The 13,258-nt window shown below is 46.9% G+C and overlaps 1 protein-coding gene across 7 annotated transcripts in view; it reads right to left on the minus strand.

Annotated features, from left to right (window-relative positions):
* The window catches only part of ZNF532 (zinc finger protein 532), a 29,738-nt gene that overhangs the window by 16,298 nt on the left and 182 nt on the right, over nt 1-13,258 (minus strand). The window contains exons 1-4 of one of the 7 annotated variants that reach the window (XM_027702436.1): nt 12,700-13,008; nt 11,503-11,707; nt 10,958-11,067; nt 1,644-4,003 (exon numbers count right to left, since the gene is read on the minus strand). In XM_027702436.1, coding sequence (XP_027558237.1) covers nt 1,644-3,977 — 2,334 coding nt within the window. In that variant the 5' untranslated portion in view covers nt 3,978-4,003; nt 10,958-11,067; nt 11,503-11,707; nt 12,700-13,008. Of the gene's footprint in view, nt 1-1,643; nt 4,004-9,155; nt 9,613-10,957; nt 11,068-11,502; nt 11,804-11,864; nt 12,458-12,699; nt 13,009-13,258 lie in introns of those variants that run through there. The other 6 variants (XM_027702435.1, XM_027702432.1, XM_027702438.1 and 3 more) reach the window with 6 other exon arrangements.

Genomic DNA, 13,258 nt, shown 5'->3' on the forward strand with positions numbered 1-13,258 from the left:
CCATTTTAGCCTCATCCTCCCAACCTATTCTCAGAATATTGCTCTGTCTCTCATCCACTTGCTTTAATCTTGGGGCCTTCTTACTTGCTTGATTTTTCCAGTACCAAGAACAGCAGGGTTTTTGCAAGGACTACTGGATCTTAGATGGGATGCTACCTAACAGATCTATTATGGGAAAGAAACCATCTGCCACCAATAAGCACCAGCAAAGCAGTCAGGTAAAAATCCAAAGTACTGAGTATTAAGTAACTCGAGCTGATGCAGAATATCCTTATGGTCAGCCATTAGCTACTGTTCAGAACTGCAGCAAGGTCTAAGGATGGAACACATCCTGCTGTCAAACTCAGGCAGTTTGATAACAACAGTTATCAAACCTGTAGTTCCTTCCAAAGAGGAGTTCCCTGGAGTGGCATTCCGCTGGGAATGCAGGCTCTCAGTCTAACTCTGGTAGCCAGTTAGGAAAGGAGGAGCTGAGGCAGAGCCACACCAGCCACAGTCAAGGTTGTTCCACATGCAAATCTCTTTACATTCCTGCCTGCAGACTGAGCTGCTCCGTGGTACAGAACAGGTCCTAAGTGCAGCAAACAGATCCTGACAGGCCCCTGCCTGCACTCCTGTGACTAGCTGCATTTCTTCCTAACTGCAGCACTTAAAGTCTATCCTGTACACTGCTGTGTGATTCCCAGGAATATTCCCGGGGCATTACTGCCTTGAGCATGCATGCAGGTTTTCAGCTTCCCCCAGAGCAAGAAGCTGGATCACCAAGCTCAACTGAATGCTTTGAAACACAGCAGAATCCCTTTTAATTGGCACGCCCCAACAGAGATCCAACTGTATCGTTTAATTAACCACCTTCGCTCCTACAGGATTATAAAATACATCGCACACTGATTAAGAGTAAGTTTTATTGAATGACGGATTTCTTTCAGGTTAGGCCACATACATTAGCAAAGAATTCTAAAATGGTTTGTAAGTTTAACTCATTAGCACTCGTAAGAGGAAAGGAAACCCAACCAACTAAAGCAATGGTCACACCACAGCAAGGAATGGTGCCACTGAACAGGGCTTTGCACTTTCTAAGGCAGACCTGAGGCAAACAGCAGGCATTGCTGCCAGTAGTCAGTGTGCCATTTGTCACTGCCTGAGTCCCTGCAGGTGAGAGGAATGCCTCGCTCACTTAGGGCGCTACATGAGAACTCTCAAAGCTGAGGACCAGTCAAGAACAAATCACTTAAAGCTACCATTCAGGTTGAACAGACGGGCTGTTAATGAGGGTGCCAATTAAGTGGATTCCACGGGCTAGTCAAATTCCAAAGCACAGAAAGAATCATTAAAGTATTATTAGTAAAACCTAGTATTACTTTCAGGATTAAAATGTTCAGCTGTAAGAAAGCTAATGCTGAATTTTAGCAAAAATATAGTGTCGATTTCAGACTTCAGGGCCTAAAAAGATTCTAAGAGAAGTCTTATTTAAAAAGGGTTGCCATTGACTATGTAAGCGCTTGCAAGACTTTTTGTGGTTTTCGTTTATCATTTTAATCACGGAGGTTCAGATAATTAACAGCTAAATGGAAGTAAAAACATATCCAAAGTCTCCTAGGCTTATAGATGAAACATTGGAATGTAAACATAGGATACTCTACTTGTCCACTCGTGTCTGCAGCCTGCTGGAAATGAGTTGCAAGAGATGTCTCATCTTGGAAAACTTCATTGCACTCCAAACACTTTAGACTATGTCTACAGAGTTTCGATGGATCTTCGTCTAGCGGCATAGCTGGAATGACAGGAGAGCTGGCTGGGGCTGAGATCACTGTCCCAGTTAAGCCAGACTGCATCTTTGTTACGGAGTGCGTGCCAGTTCCCACCGCGCTCTGGAGCAGGGATGCAGCGGTATTGCTGGAAGGAGATGCTATCATTTGATCTGCTGGGACTGGTTTTAGGATCAGGTGTGAACACTGCATCACAACGCCCTTCTCCTTGTGTCCACGAGCGTGTGACAGGAGACTGCATTTATTGTAGAAAACTAAATTCTTTGTGCAATGATTGCAAGTCACTTCAATTCGCACGCTCCTCCTGTCATAGTGCTGGGTCAGGCTCTTCTCGAGAGCGAAGGAGTCACCACACTCCAGACACTTGTAACCTCGTGTAGGTAGCGTGATTCCGGCATTGGCAGGGGGACTGAGGTTTGGGATGTAAACTGGTACGGGATTGACGCTGCTCAGCACCTTATTGAACGCCTCCACTACAGAACTCTGTAGAGATGACACCACCTGCACTCGAGACACTTTTTTCGAAGGCTGTGAGGCTGCTGCAGAAATTATTGCCTGCTTGATTTGCTGCTGGGGTTTCGTGAGCACTTGGCGCAGTTCAGAGGTGGTTTGAGCACCCTGAGGCAGAAGGTTAAGGTTGGCGAGATGGACCGTCTTTGGCACGAGTTTGGCACTGGCGAGGCTGGACGCTGGCACCACCACCGTCTGCTGCTGGATGGCGTTGGCAGCTTTGATGATGGCGCTGCTGGCGCTCTGCACGGACGCGGCAGAGATGACAGTGGCCTTCACCGTGGTGTTGTTAGCGAGCTTCAGGTTGATCACCTGGGAGCCCGCCGTCTTCACTGCCGACACGGGCAGGAAGGCAGTAGCCACGGGTTTGATAGTGACCTGTTTGGGGGCAAGTTCTGTAGATCCAACTGCATTGGTGACAACTGAGGACTGGAGGGGAGCTCTGGGAGGAGAGGAGAGAACGGCGGCAGAAGTTGGCGAGGACAGCAGAGATGTCATGGAAGTTACCATGGAAGCACTCTGCTCTGGCTTTTTACCAGAGTCCAAATCAACTTCTGGCAACACTCTAGTAACAGTTCTCTTGATCTCCCCAGAAGAAGTCTTGATGGTTTTTATACGAACCTTAGGAATTGCTGGTGTCGACCCTGCAGGGGAAGATGGAGACCCTTTGCTGCTGTTCTCACTCGAGACACTCCTGGGGCTGTCAGGTGGTTTGACAGATGGCTTCTTGGCACCATCAATGAGGCTCTGAGACTCAGGGGACTTTTCAATAGCCCGGGGACTTTCACTTATGTCTTTTGGTAATGGAGAAGACTCTCCTGAGTTAGACTGTAAATCCTTACTGCTGTCTGTAGCTGCCTTTTTAGCACTCAGGGCTGCGATTGCAGCAATGCAGGAAGAAAGCTTTGCTGATGACTTTGCTTTGGACTGGGAAATGCTGGCAAGATTTGTGTCACTTTTTTCAGTACTCAGTTTTCCATCGAGTACTCTGTTTTCAATAAGCTTGTCAGAATTGTCTTTTAGCAATTTGTCCTCTGTTTTTCGAGCTTTAAAAGGCTCAAAGACACTTAAATTTACAGAGTTTGTCTCCGTCTCTCGTTTAGCAACTTTATTTTTATCTATACTACTTGAAACTGGGATTCCAGGTTTAATCAAGTTCTCCCCTCCAAGTGCCTTTAGTTTGTCATATTCCTGCTGAGACAGAGATCCTGCCAAGACGTTTGCTCTGAAATTTGCACGCATGTCCTCTTTATCCGGGGGGTCATCCACCTCAATCCTTTCATCATCATCAAATTCTTCAGCACTCGATATTGGGCTGAACTGGTTGAAAGCTGAATCCTTCAGTGTAGTCTCAGAAGCTGACCCATCATCCTTCAGTGACTTCCCTTCCTCTTTGCTGTAGCTCTCCAGAGCTGATGATGTCAGAAAGCCATTGTGCAAGCCATTGCCTGTGGAATGGTGGCCATCCTTGTCCACGCCTTCGGAGGAATCGATGGTGCGCACGTTTTTCACAATGACGCTCACACCAACGTCAGACGATGACGGGGCGTGAGAATCTTCCTCTGGGTGAGCATTTTGTTTTATGTGGCTGTCGTGGTCATCATGTCCAGATTCAATAGCTGCTTTGGGATCAACCATGTCTGGTATGTCAAAGGCTGCAAGAAGATCATCGAAATCTGGGGTCTTCATATCCCCCATGGTCACGTATTTGATTGGAAGCAAATCTGTAGAATAAGCAGATGGGCATTACTGTAAGCTCTAGTCTTACACAAAACAAGTGTTTCTTCACATAAGCCATGCAAAAAGGTATTAGTTCACCTCTGAAGTAATATTTTCAGAAAGTATATGTTCCAGAACAGTCCGAGTGTACAGCTGAATTATTATACCAAGAGCTATAGTAATTCATCAACTCCACACACAGTAACCTGGCCATTTCATTCTGGGCCCAAATTTCAATCATTTTCTTCCTGTCCCCTCTCCTACACTCCCTCCTATCCTGGCCAACATACACTGTCATTACAGCAAGATACCTGGATGTTTGTGAAAATAAGGGGAGGCATTTGCAATTTCTCCTGTCTTGATTTTCCTTAACATTTGCACTATCAACCTGATGAGTCTTCTTGAAGATGATAACAATCTGTAACACTCAGGTATTCATCAATTCATCAGCATTGGTTACCTGGAAGTCATTATGAACTTTAAGAAGGCAGATGAGGAAAATTTTTCCAGGATACTGAAATACACACAGACATTTCAGGCAACACCTTCAAGTAAATACAGAAGGGTTTTGAAATTTGTTGTCATGGTTCACTTAATAGTTTTGTGGCTTTGTCTAACTTATTAAGTCCTAAATACAAAAATTAACACATACGTAATATCAAAATTACAAAGCAAGTTTCTATAAGAATTAAATGGAAAATATTCCAGAGACCAGAGCATATAAAATCCATGTAAATCCACACAAAGCCTTGATGCAGTTACTTCTTGATCTGAGGTACTAATTATTTGCATTCTGGCTGTGCATCTGTCATACATGTCTTTCTGCAGTTGTTGTGAATACTCAAAAAGAACTAGAAAGTCACCCTAGTCTGAAACCTCCTCTAATTACATATCCTAGAGTTTAATTAACATTTATCAATGAATTAAGCAATGAATTAAGGCCTGCTTACCCACTATTTCCTCCAAGAATGTTTAAGATCAGAACTTTAACTGCCCAGCAGAGAAGACACATCTGTCCTTTACTGAGGAACTCCTTCAGTTAGGCTCATTCCAAACCAGGAAAGTATCCTTAAAGAATTCCGGGGTCTCTGCGCTGAACTCCGAGATGCCCCCCCCAGGGAACACACTGCACAGAGCTGCAGGGCTCTGCAGGAGGGACCCCCGTGCTCTGACAGAGCTGCAACCAACACAAAGGGCTTCTGCTCCCTGGGGGACCCAAAACTACTGCTGCCCTTAGCAAGAGCTTCTTCAAAGTTTAAAGCAATCAAAGTTAAACAAAAAGGGACAGAGGACACAGCCAGTCATGACATGCAAAGAGGTGAAGTTCTAACCTGGCCACTTTATTCATCTCTTCCTCACTATTCCAGTGCACCCATCTTAAGATTCAGAATTTAAACCACAGCTGCCAGGACTCTGCAGCCACATTCCTCCCTATTTTTTTTTCCTCTCTCCAAAAACCTTTCAGTAACTCCTTCTCTTAAGGAGATAACTCTGCCTTTTATCCAAGATCAAAATCAACTGACACTTTGGTTGGCAGACAAGCTGTTAGCCTATTCCTTCTCTGGGCCAACATGATGCCTGTAAGTGCTTCAGAACAGGAAATGAGGCAAGCTCCTGGTTCCCCAGGAAATCAGGATTTTCCAGGAACTGGAATTTCTTTGAGAAGGGCTCTGAGAATGCTTGAAAAAAGTTAAACAGAAAACCAGTTTCTTTAAAAATTCAAGCATTACTTTGCTTACTTATTATCCAGTGATAAAAGTAACAAGGAAAAGAATCTGAATATGGAATTCCAATAGGAATTACACAGCCAGGGAGCCATGGAGCAGTGAGGTGAAATGCTTCTGGGTTCTGCTTTTTTGATGGTGGCTGAGAGGACTTCTGGGAAGATACCACTGAGTCTTAAAAACTTAAGATAACAGACTGAATATACCTTTCTCCATGACTTCCAAGAATCTCTTCAGTGACAACACCCGCCCCATGTGTGTGCATCAATCTCTTACTGAAACTAAGTTCTGGGGGTGAATCAGGGGGGGTTTATTTGTGTTTATGCTTCCTCAAAGCACGTGGAGGAAGCCTGACTTCCTACATTTTTCCTTCTTTGGAAATGCATCTCTTCAAGTGCTTCCTATGACCAGCAGGCAGAAAATGGCCCAGGTTTTAGCCAAAGGAAGGTACCTGACTGTTCCACTGCCTCACTTCTCCCAGTTCACGTGTGGTAACACATTCCAGCCAAGCACTCACTTGGAGAGTTATGTCAAAACAAGAACCAGGCCATGAGAACTCTTCTGACCGTGGAAGAAGCAAGCAGGACAAGCAGGGCTTAGGAGTAAACATCTGCTTCTGAAGGACTGATAAAGGCAGATAAAGGCTTTTTGTTTTCCTGCATGGAATTGCTGTCACTCCTCCTCAAGCCCTGCATCTGTACCCGTTTCAGATGGAAGGACTCCAGACACATGAGGAAAAACAAACCTACCCTTTCATGTACTCTGCCGAGGTGGGGGGGACCAGACAGACTTTACTTTCTAAATAAGATTTATCTTGTAACTCTGGCTTTAGGACACCTGCAGCTGGGGCACAGCATTCTCCACAGAAAGACCAAGCTGCCCAGAAAGCGTTGCTGTAATGAAAGGATACTTTTTGGAGTAAAGCTGAGCAATTGTAAACACTCAAACCAGAGTCATTTTGGGGAAGCTGAACAGTCTAATGATGACAAAAAACCAGAATACTCTGGGGTAGCTCCAAGACAGGTCCTATCTCCAGACCACTCAAACCCCTGATTTTTGTCAGGTACAAGAACAAGTTCAAGCTTTCCAGCCTAGCAATGACAAATAATCCCCCTCCCTTTCCAATACTTTTCCAATTAATATTCTCTATGCATGAAGTTTTCTCTTGTTTCTGGATCATAAGTATGGTCTTACATGCTCAATTTTTATTCTTTTATTTAATTGTTAACCTTTGAAAAACCAACCAACTTTTCCTCTTTGACACTTACCCTCCCATTCATCCAGTTCTTCCAAATTGCTGAACCACAAGTCCAACGACTTTATACACTTGCTTTAGCTGTATCAGCCCTGTCTTTTCTGCCTTATTAAATTCCTACCCTTTGCCTTCAAATCCCATGTAATTGTCTATACTTACAATATCTAACTCCTTGCTTTTGGTCAAACAACTACTCAATTTTAGTTTCCCTCAGCAGCAAATCTACTGAAGGAATACACAGCAATAACTCTTATTACAGTCACACCACTCCAGAGCAAAATTCCAAAAGTCTGGAATAATTACTCTATGTCCAAACAAGAGTAATGATGCCTAAATTAGATCAGGCTCATTCTGGAACAAAATGCCTACACAGGGAGCAATATCAGCCTAACTAGCATAAAAGCATACTTTTTTTTTTAAAGTTTCTGTACTGTTATGCCAAGAAACTTCATCAGGTAGAGAAGACTCAAGTGATTCCATCAGAATTACAATAACATATATCCTAACATCAGGCAAACTTCAGCCTAACACACAGAATATGAGCAGTTCATTAGCTATTCAACAAATATTAGTAGTTATGACTGACTTACACTTCCAGTCATTTACTCTGAAAGCCAAGCACTGCAAAGACAGGCAGAGCAATGTGCTAAGCTAACCACAAACCCTTCTTCAGGAAACAGGAACCACATCTCAAATCACAGCCTCGCCTGCTTTGACACCCTCAGCAGGCGAGGGGGACGTGCGAGAGGCCACTTCACCCGCACTCAGCCAGGGCTCTCACACTCCTCTGGGTGAGCTTCCTTTGCCCTATGGAAGGGCACATGGCTTGCTACTGCTGCAAAACCCAAACACCTGCTTCCAGAAATCACAGAAATTCCTCTCATAATAGGCATAGTAATTCTTATCCTAAGAATTTTTGATTTCTTAGGATAAAGGTCTCATTTACCATCCATAGCATCAATAAGGTCATGCCAGTCCTAATGTAAACATCTTTGTGAAGTATGGGGTGTTTCACAGTGAAAATTTATACGAAGCAACTTACTCTTCCAATATTATACACCAAATCTATCTGCCTGCAAAAAAAGAGGAAAATCCAACTTGCCTCCATGCACAAGACTCAATGAGTAAAGACTTAATCCAAAATTTTGACAGCCAGAATAGTACTGCTGTAGTTTATGACTCCTTAGGAGCCTCACCTTGTAGTCCAACCCATCAATGAACTGGGTATCGCAAGTTCTCTTTGGGTTGGAGAAAACAGGCAGGGAAAGAGAAGGGGAAGCCTCTGGAGTCTAAACCACCTCTAGCACAGCTTGAAAAAGAACCACACACAGCTGGTTCAAAGTTCAGGATGTTCAGCCTTTGGCTGGAAAACAGACCAGGGATGTTTCAGGCCATGAGCAAGGAACCTCCCTCCCCAGAGCATGGAGCTGAACAGGCCATCCCCAGCTACAGCTGGCCACATGGAAACGACCTGGATGTATCCAGAGATCCAGGTTAGGGGCTGGGCCTAGACACTTCCCCAAGTCCTCCTAAAATGGAATTGAATTCCTGACAAACAAGGAAATCCACACACCGTTTTTTTTGCACTCTACTTAAATTACAAACATGCCTTAATTTTGTACTTCCGTATGTAAAATAGGCTGTGACAATAACACGTGAATAATTCAGATGTACAGCCATAATGGACAGAATTTTAGGATTCCAGAATTAATGCAGATTGGAATCCCATTCTGAATGGGCCAAGCTTCCCACCTCTTTGCTGTAAGGTGTTTCTTTGTGAAGTGGGTGGCAATTGTGGCACCTGCAGCCAGTCTGAGCCCACCAGAGCAACAACAAGACTCCAAAACGTCAGGGGCAAGTTTGGGTTTTTCTGAACACACATTCCTGGCTTTCTGTATGCATATTTATATTTTAACACATGGTTATATGATTAAGAAAACAACAGTTAGTTAATTCACTCCAAAGGGTCTTGGAATGTGATAAATCTTTACCCTCCTTCTGGAGATCAAATACCTGAGAACAGCCTCAACACAAAATGAGATCCTGGGTGCTGATACAGAGGACCAGCCCTCCAGCATCAGCAGCATTTTCTGCTGGAAAGCTGGCCTGTGTGCAAAATCCCCATCTCCTGGTGAAGAGCATTTACAGATATTATTAGACTGAAAAAATACAACTCACCAAGAAGACTGCAGACTCCAGCATCTAGTCAGGTTTCTCATCTTACAGCCTACAAAAATGCCTGCAAATTCAAAATCTTCTTTGCTAAAAATAAAAATTTGTAGTACAGATAGCGTTCAAAAACCCAAACAAAACAGATCCATAGAATTTTGTATCAATTCAAGAACTCACAATTTTAAAGCTGCTTACTATTCTGGTAGAGAGAAAAACCCTAAAAGGTGCTCTCATGTAACAGATGAGTTTTAGCTGACACTTGGAAAAGAACAGGCGTGCTATCATCAAGAGATGCTACTCCTCTCATGCAACAAGAGCTCCTGTTTGCCAGCATCGTTCTGCAACAGACGTCCACAGTCAAATACAGACCCTCTGCAGCCCAGTGCTGAAGGACAGAAGCAGAAATCAGCACAGTGATCTGTCAGGCATTCTGCTCCATCACAGGCTATTCACTGCCCTGCCAAACCTGAGAAACAACACATCACAACTGCAGGAAAAACCACAAACCCAGAGTTTCAGGCTAAACGTCAGCACGTTATTCTCACTTTTCTACAATTAATAGCTCAATACCTTATGTAATGCACTGCAGTCAGAAACAAAAAGGTTTCCTTGTATTGTCACTAGGATGCAGGCACCCTGCCCATCATCAGCCAGCTCACAACTTACCCAATATCCACAACCTCTCAAGGCTTTTAGGACTGTCTATCTGCTGAGCACAGAGGAGAGGACACTCATTTCACACCACAACAGAGTACTTTCAATGTTCTGCCTCCATATTATCTTGATTGTAGACTACCCAACCAGCTAACACAGCCAGGGCTGGGTAGATTTTTTAAAAATCACACTGGTTATGATTCTAGAGTTGCTGATTTCCTGTTATAGGAAGTAACAGTTCTAGCAAAGAATCCCCAAGGCAAAATGTTTAGTGATGCACTGTGTAAGCTCTAACAGCCTTTGTTCTTCCCTTTGCTAGATTCATTACTGCTTCCTCCTCTCTCCCCCTCTCCCTCTCTCTGAGTCCTTCGGCTTTCACTGTAAGATACAAATGCCAGCTCAGATCTAAGTACACATTTATTTTTCAGATGAGAAAAAAACCCCACAACCCCCTGTCCATTATCCATTGCTTTGAGTTAAAAGCAGTCACCCCTCAGGAGCTGATGCACTGCCCATCCGGTTTCCTCTTCTGATTTCATTACTGCACAATATTATAATTCATGCCACTGAAAATGCGCTGGAGCTCCATCCAACCCCCCAAAATACATCTTTCCACTTGGCTGCTGCAAAATCCTCCCCAGGTTACAACAGTCTAAGAAAAGCCATCCGTACTATTTATTTTGTACGGCTTTTTTCTCTGTAGGAGATATTAAGTACATGCTTAACACTGAAGACCTTAATTCAGAACCAAGTGGGTCACTGAGATGTGGCCAAACAATAACCTGTAAATAATCAGACAGCAAATTCTGCATGTGAGTCTGTAATACAGCACAGAACAGCTCACTGCCACAATTGGTCCACAATTTATGATTGTCACTCAGAGGCCTATTCCATATCACTGCATTGTGAAAAAAATGTATATCTGGATATATTTCAATGAAAATAGTGTATTTAGCCAGGATATCAGTAAGTCTTTAAAAATAAGAGCTCTAATCCTATTAAAACTGGAGGACCTTAATAGCATTTCTTCAGTAACACTTAAACAATTGTCTCCTTCCTAATGTGCCAAGTGTGCAATCAGGAGTCAGATTTACTTCTCACACACATGTACCTACACGCTATTGTTATAATCGGCACAAACCACCACGTCTCACCTTGTGAACCTTGACCTTAGAAAGATTTTTTTAGCCGGTGCTCAGTTACTGCCACAGCCGCATTACCTCTGCAAACACCAAAGGGTTAAAGGCAGCCCCAATCAACAGGCCTACAAGGAAAAAAAAAAGGGAAAACCAGTATGCCTTACAGCATCTTTGCAATGCTTTTATGCACAATTCTACAACAATACTGTTTCCTTTTGGCCTTACAGAAAGGCACAGCAACCCCCCCCTCAACGTCCCCTAAAGAAGCAAACCACAAGACAGCACCCTGTAAATAAAACCGCATGCAAAGCAGCATCCTCAGTCACAAGCATAACTACAATTACAAATCATTCAATCCATTTTATGTAGTTTAGTTTTAAAATAGACTGCATAACCGGTGTCCCACCCTTGCAAAGCAAAAATATTTTAATAAGGGTCATAAATCTCAGCTCTTGCCCATTCCTTAAGCATAAAAAGGCACGAAAAGCCAAAGTAATCTCAGTTACTGCAAATATGTACATTTACATACAGAACCCTTTATGACTACGTTAGCCACATACCAGTGCTGTGTGTCTAAAGTGTGCATTCACATACTGTTTTGGGATGGTATCTTTCTGCAAGCTCCTCTGCTTTTGGCTGCCATGAAGGGAGGAAGCTCTCCCAGTGTAGTAGCTCAGTGACTGCATTGTGTTCAGGAGCTGATCTGCCTCAAACCAGTTCCAGCCGGTTCTGGTCACCCTACATAAAAAGCTATGGCAACCCTCGCTGAGTTGCCAACAAGTCCCTGAAAATCGCAGGGGCTGTTTTTTGTGTGGCGTGGGGCCGGCGCAGCCCTGTGCCCCGGCTCCCCTCCTGCCCGGCCCACGCAGCCCCTGCTCCCCAGAGCCCCCCGCACGCTCCCTTCCTCGCCTCCCCCACTTACCTCCCACAACCTGGCTGAGAGCTGGGAGTGTGTGCGTGCCTGTCTGTAGCTAACAAAGAGACCGCAATAAAAATCCTCATAGGATCTCTCTTGCAGCACCAGGCAGGCTCGGCCACAGCCCTGGGAGACAGGCTGCTAACCCGGGCTGCTCCCCCTCTGCTCCCACGGCACGAGGGGTGGCTGCTCACACACGTCACATCTGCCCCCTCATGCCCACGGCCGAGGGGTGCCTGAGCCAGGGCTTCTCCCGGCCGCCCTCCCCACTCGCTGCATCTGGGGCCGCCCGAGTGGCATTTTCTGAGCTGTGGGCAGCATTACTAGACAGAGGACCCGCACGCGCGCCTCCCTCCCCTCAAGAAATCCATTTCCGCAGCAGCAAGATGCCTGCAAAATAGTTCCTTTGCCCCCTCCTCGCAGTACCGAGTTGGCCGCTGCGCTGATTTTTTTTTCTTTTGCTGTTCGACTATGCTAGAGGCCCTAAGAAGCAGCGAGCTGCAGCCCCGCGGCTGGGCAGCCCCCCCGGCCGGCACCCCCCGGCTGGGGAGGCCCGGGCAGGCTCTGCGCGGCTCCCACCCCGCAGAGACCGTGCGGACCGAGCCGCCTGCTCGGCCCTGCGCCTCTGGGGCGATGCCCGGCGCCTCTGGGGCGATGCCCGGCCAGGGGCTCGGCTCCCCGCGGTGCCCAGGCCGCTCCGGGGGTCCGCACCCACCTGTGCCCGTGGCCGCTCTGCTCCTGCCCGCTCCCCTTCACCTCGGCCACGCTGGGCCTTCCTCCTGCATGGCTGACAGGCACACGGACCGAGACAGCAGCCACCCCGCTCCTCCTGGCTACTCACCCTTGCTCTGGGAACACCAGTAACCACCTCCGCCTACGCGCCGAGCCCCCTCCTCTCGGGGGCTGCGGGAGATGCTGCTCTGCAGGGCTCCCTCCGGGCGGGTGGGCAACCCCGGCCAGCCCCTCTGCCCTGGGCTGCACCTGCAACTGAGCAGAGGTCTCGGGCACAACCCTGCACACCTTCTCCGCATCCCTCATCCCCACCCCGTTCTGGGGAGAACCACCATGTTCTTCCGCTGCCTCGGCCCGTCTTCCCCGCACGGGCGGCCGCGGCCGGCCCTCCCTCGGCCCCTCGGCCCGGGGGGCCGCTCCCTCCTCCGGGCCGCCGCGGCCACGGGCACCTCCCCGCGGGCCCGCTCGCTCCCGGCCCCTGCCCGAGCGGGTCCTGCGAGCCCCGGGGACGCCCGGGGAGAGGAGGCCGCGGCCCCTCCGGCGACGGGGAGAGCGATCCGCCCCCGGCCGGCCCGGAGCCGCCGGCCCGGGCAGCCCCGCCGCGGGTGCCCGCGGGGCTCCGGCCGCCGCCGGGCCGGGAGGAAGCGACCCCACCGCATGCAACCTCC

This window comes from Neopelma chrysocephalum, unplaced genomic scaffold (assembly GCF_003984885.1).
Source record: "Neopelma chrysocephalum unplaced genomic scaffold, ASM398488v2 Primary Assembly neopelma1_186, whole genome shotgun sequence".
Lineage (NCBI taxonomy): Eukaryota > Metazoa > Chordata > Aves > Passeriformes > Pipridae > Neopelma > Neopelma chrysocephalum.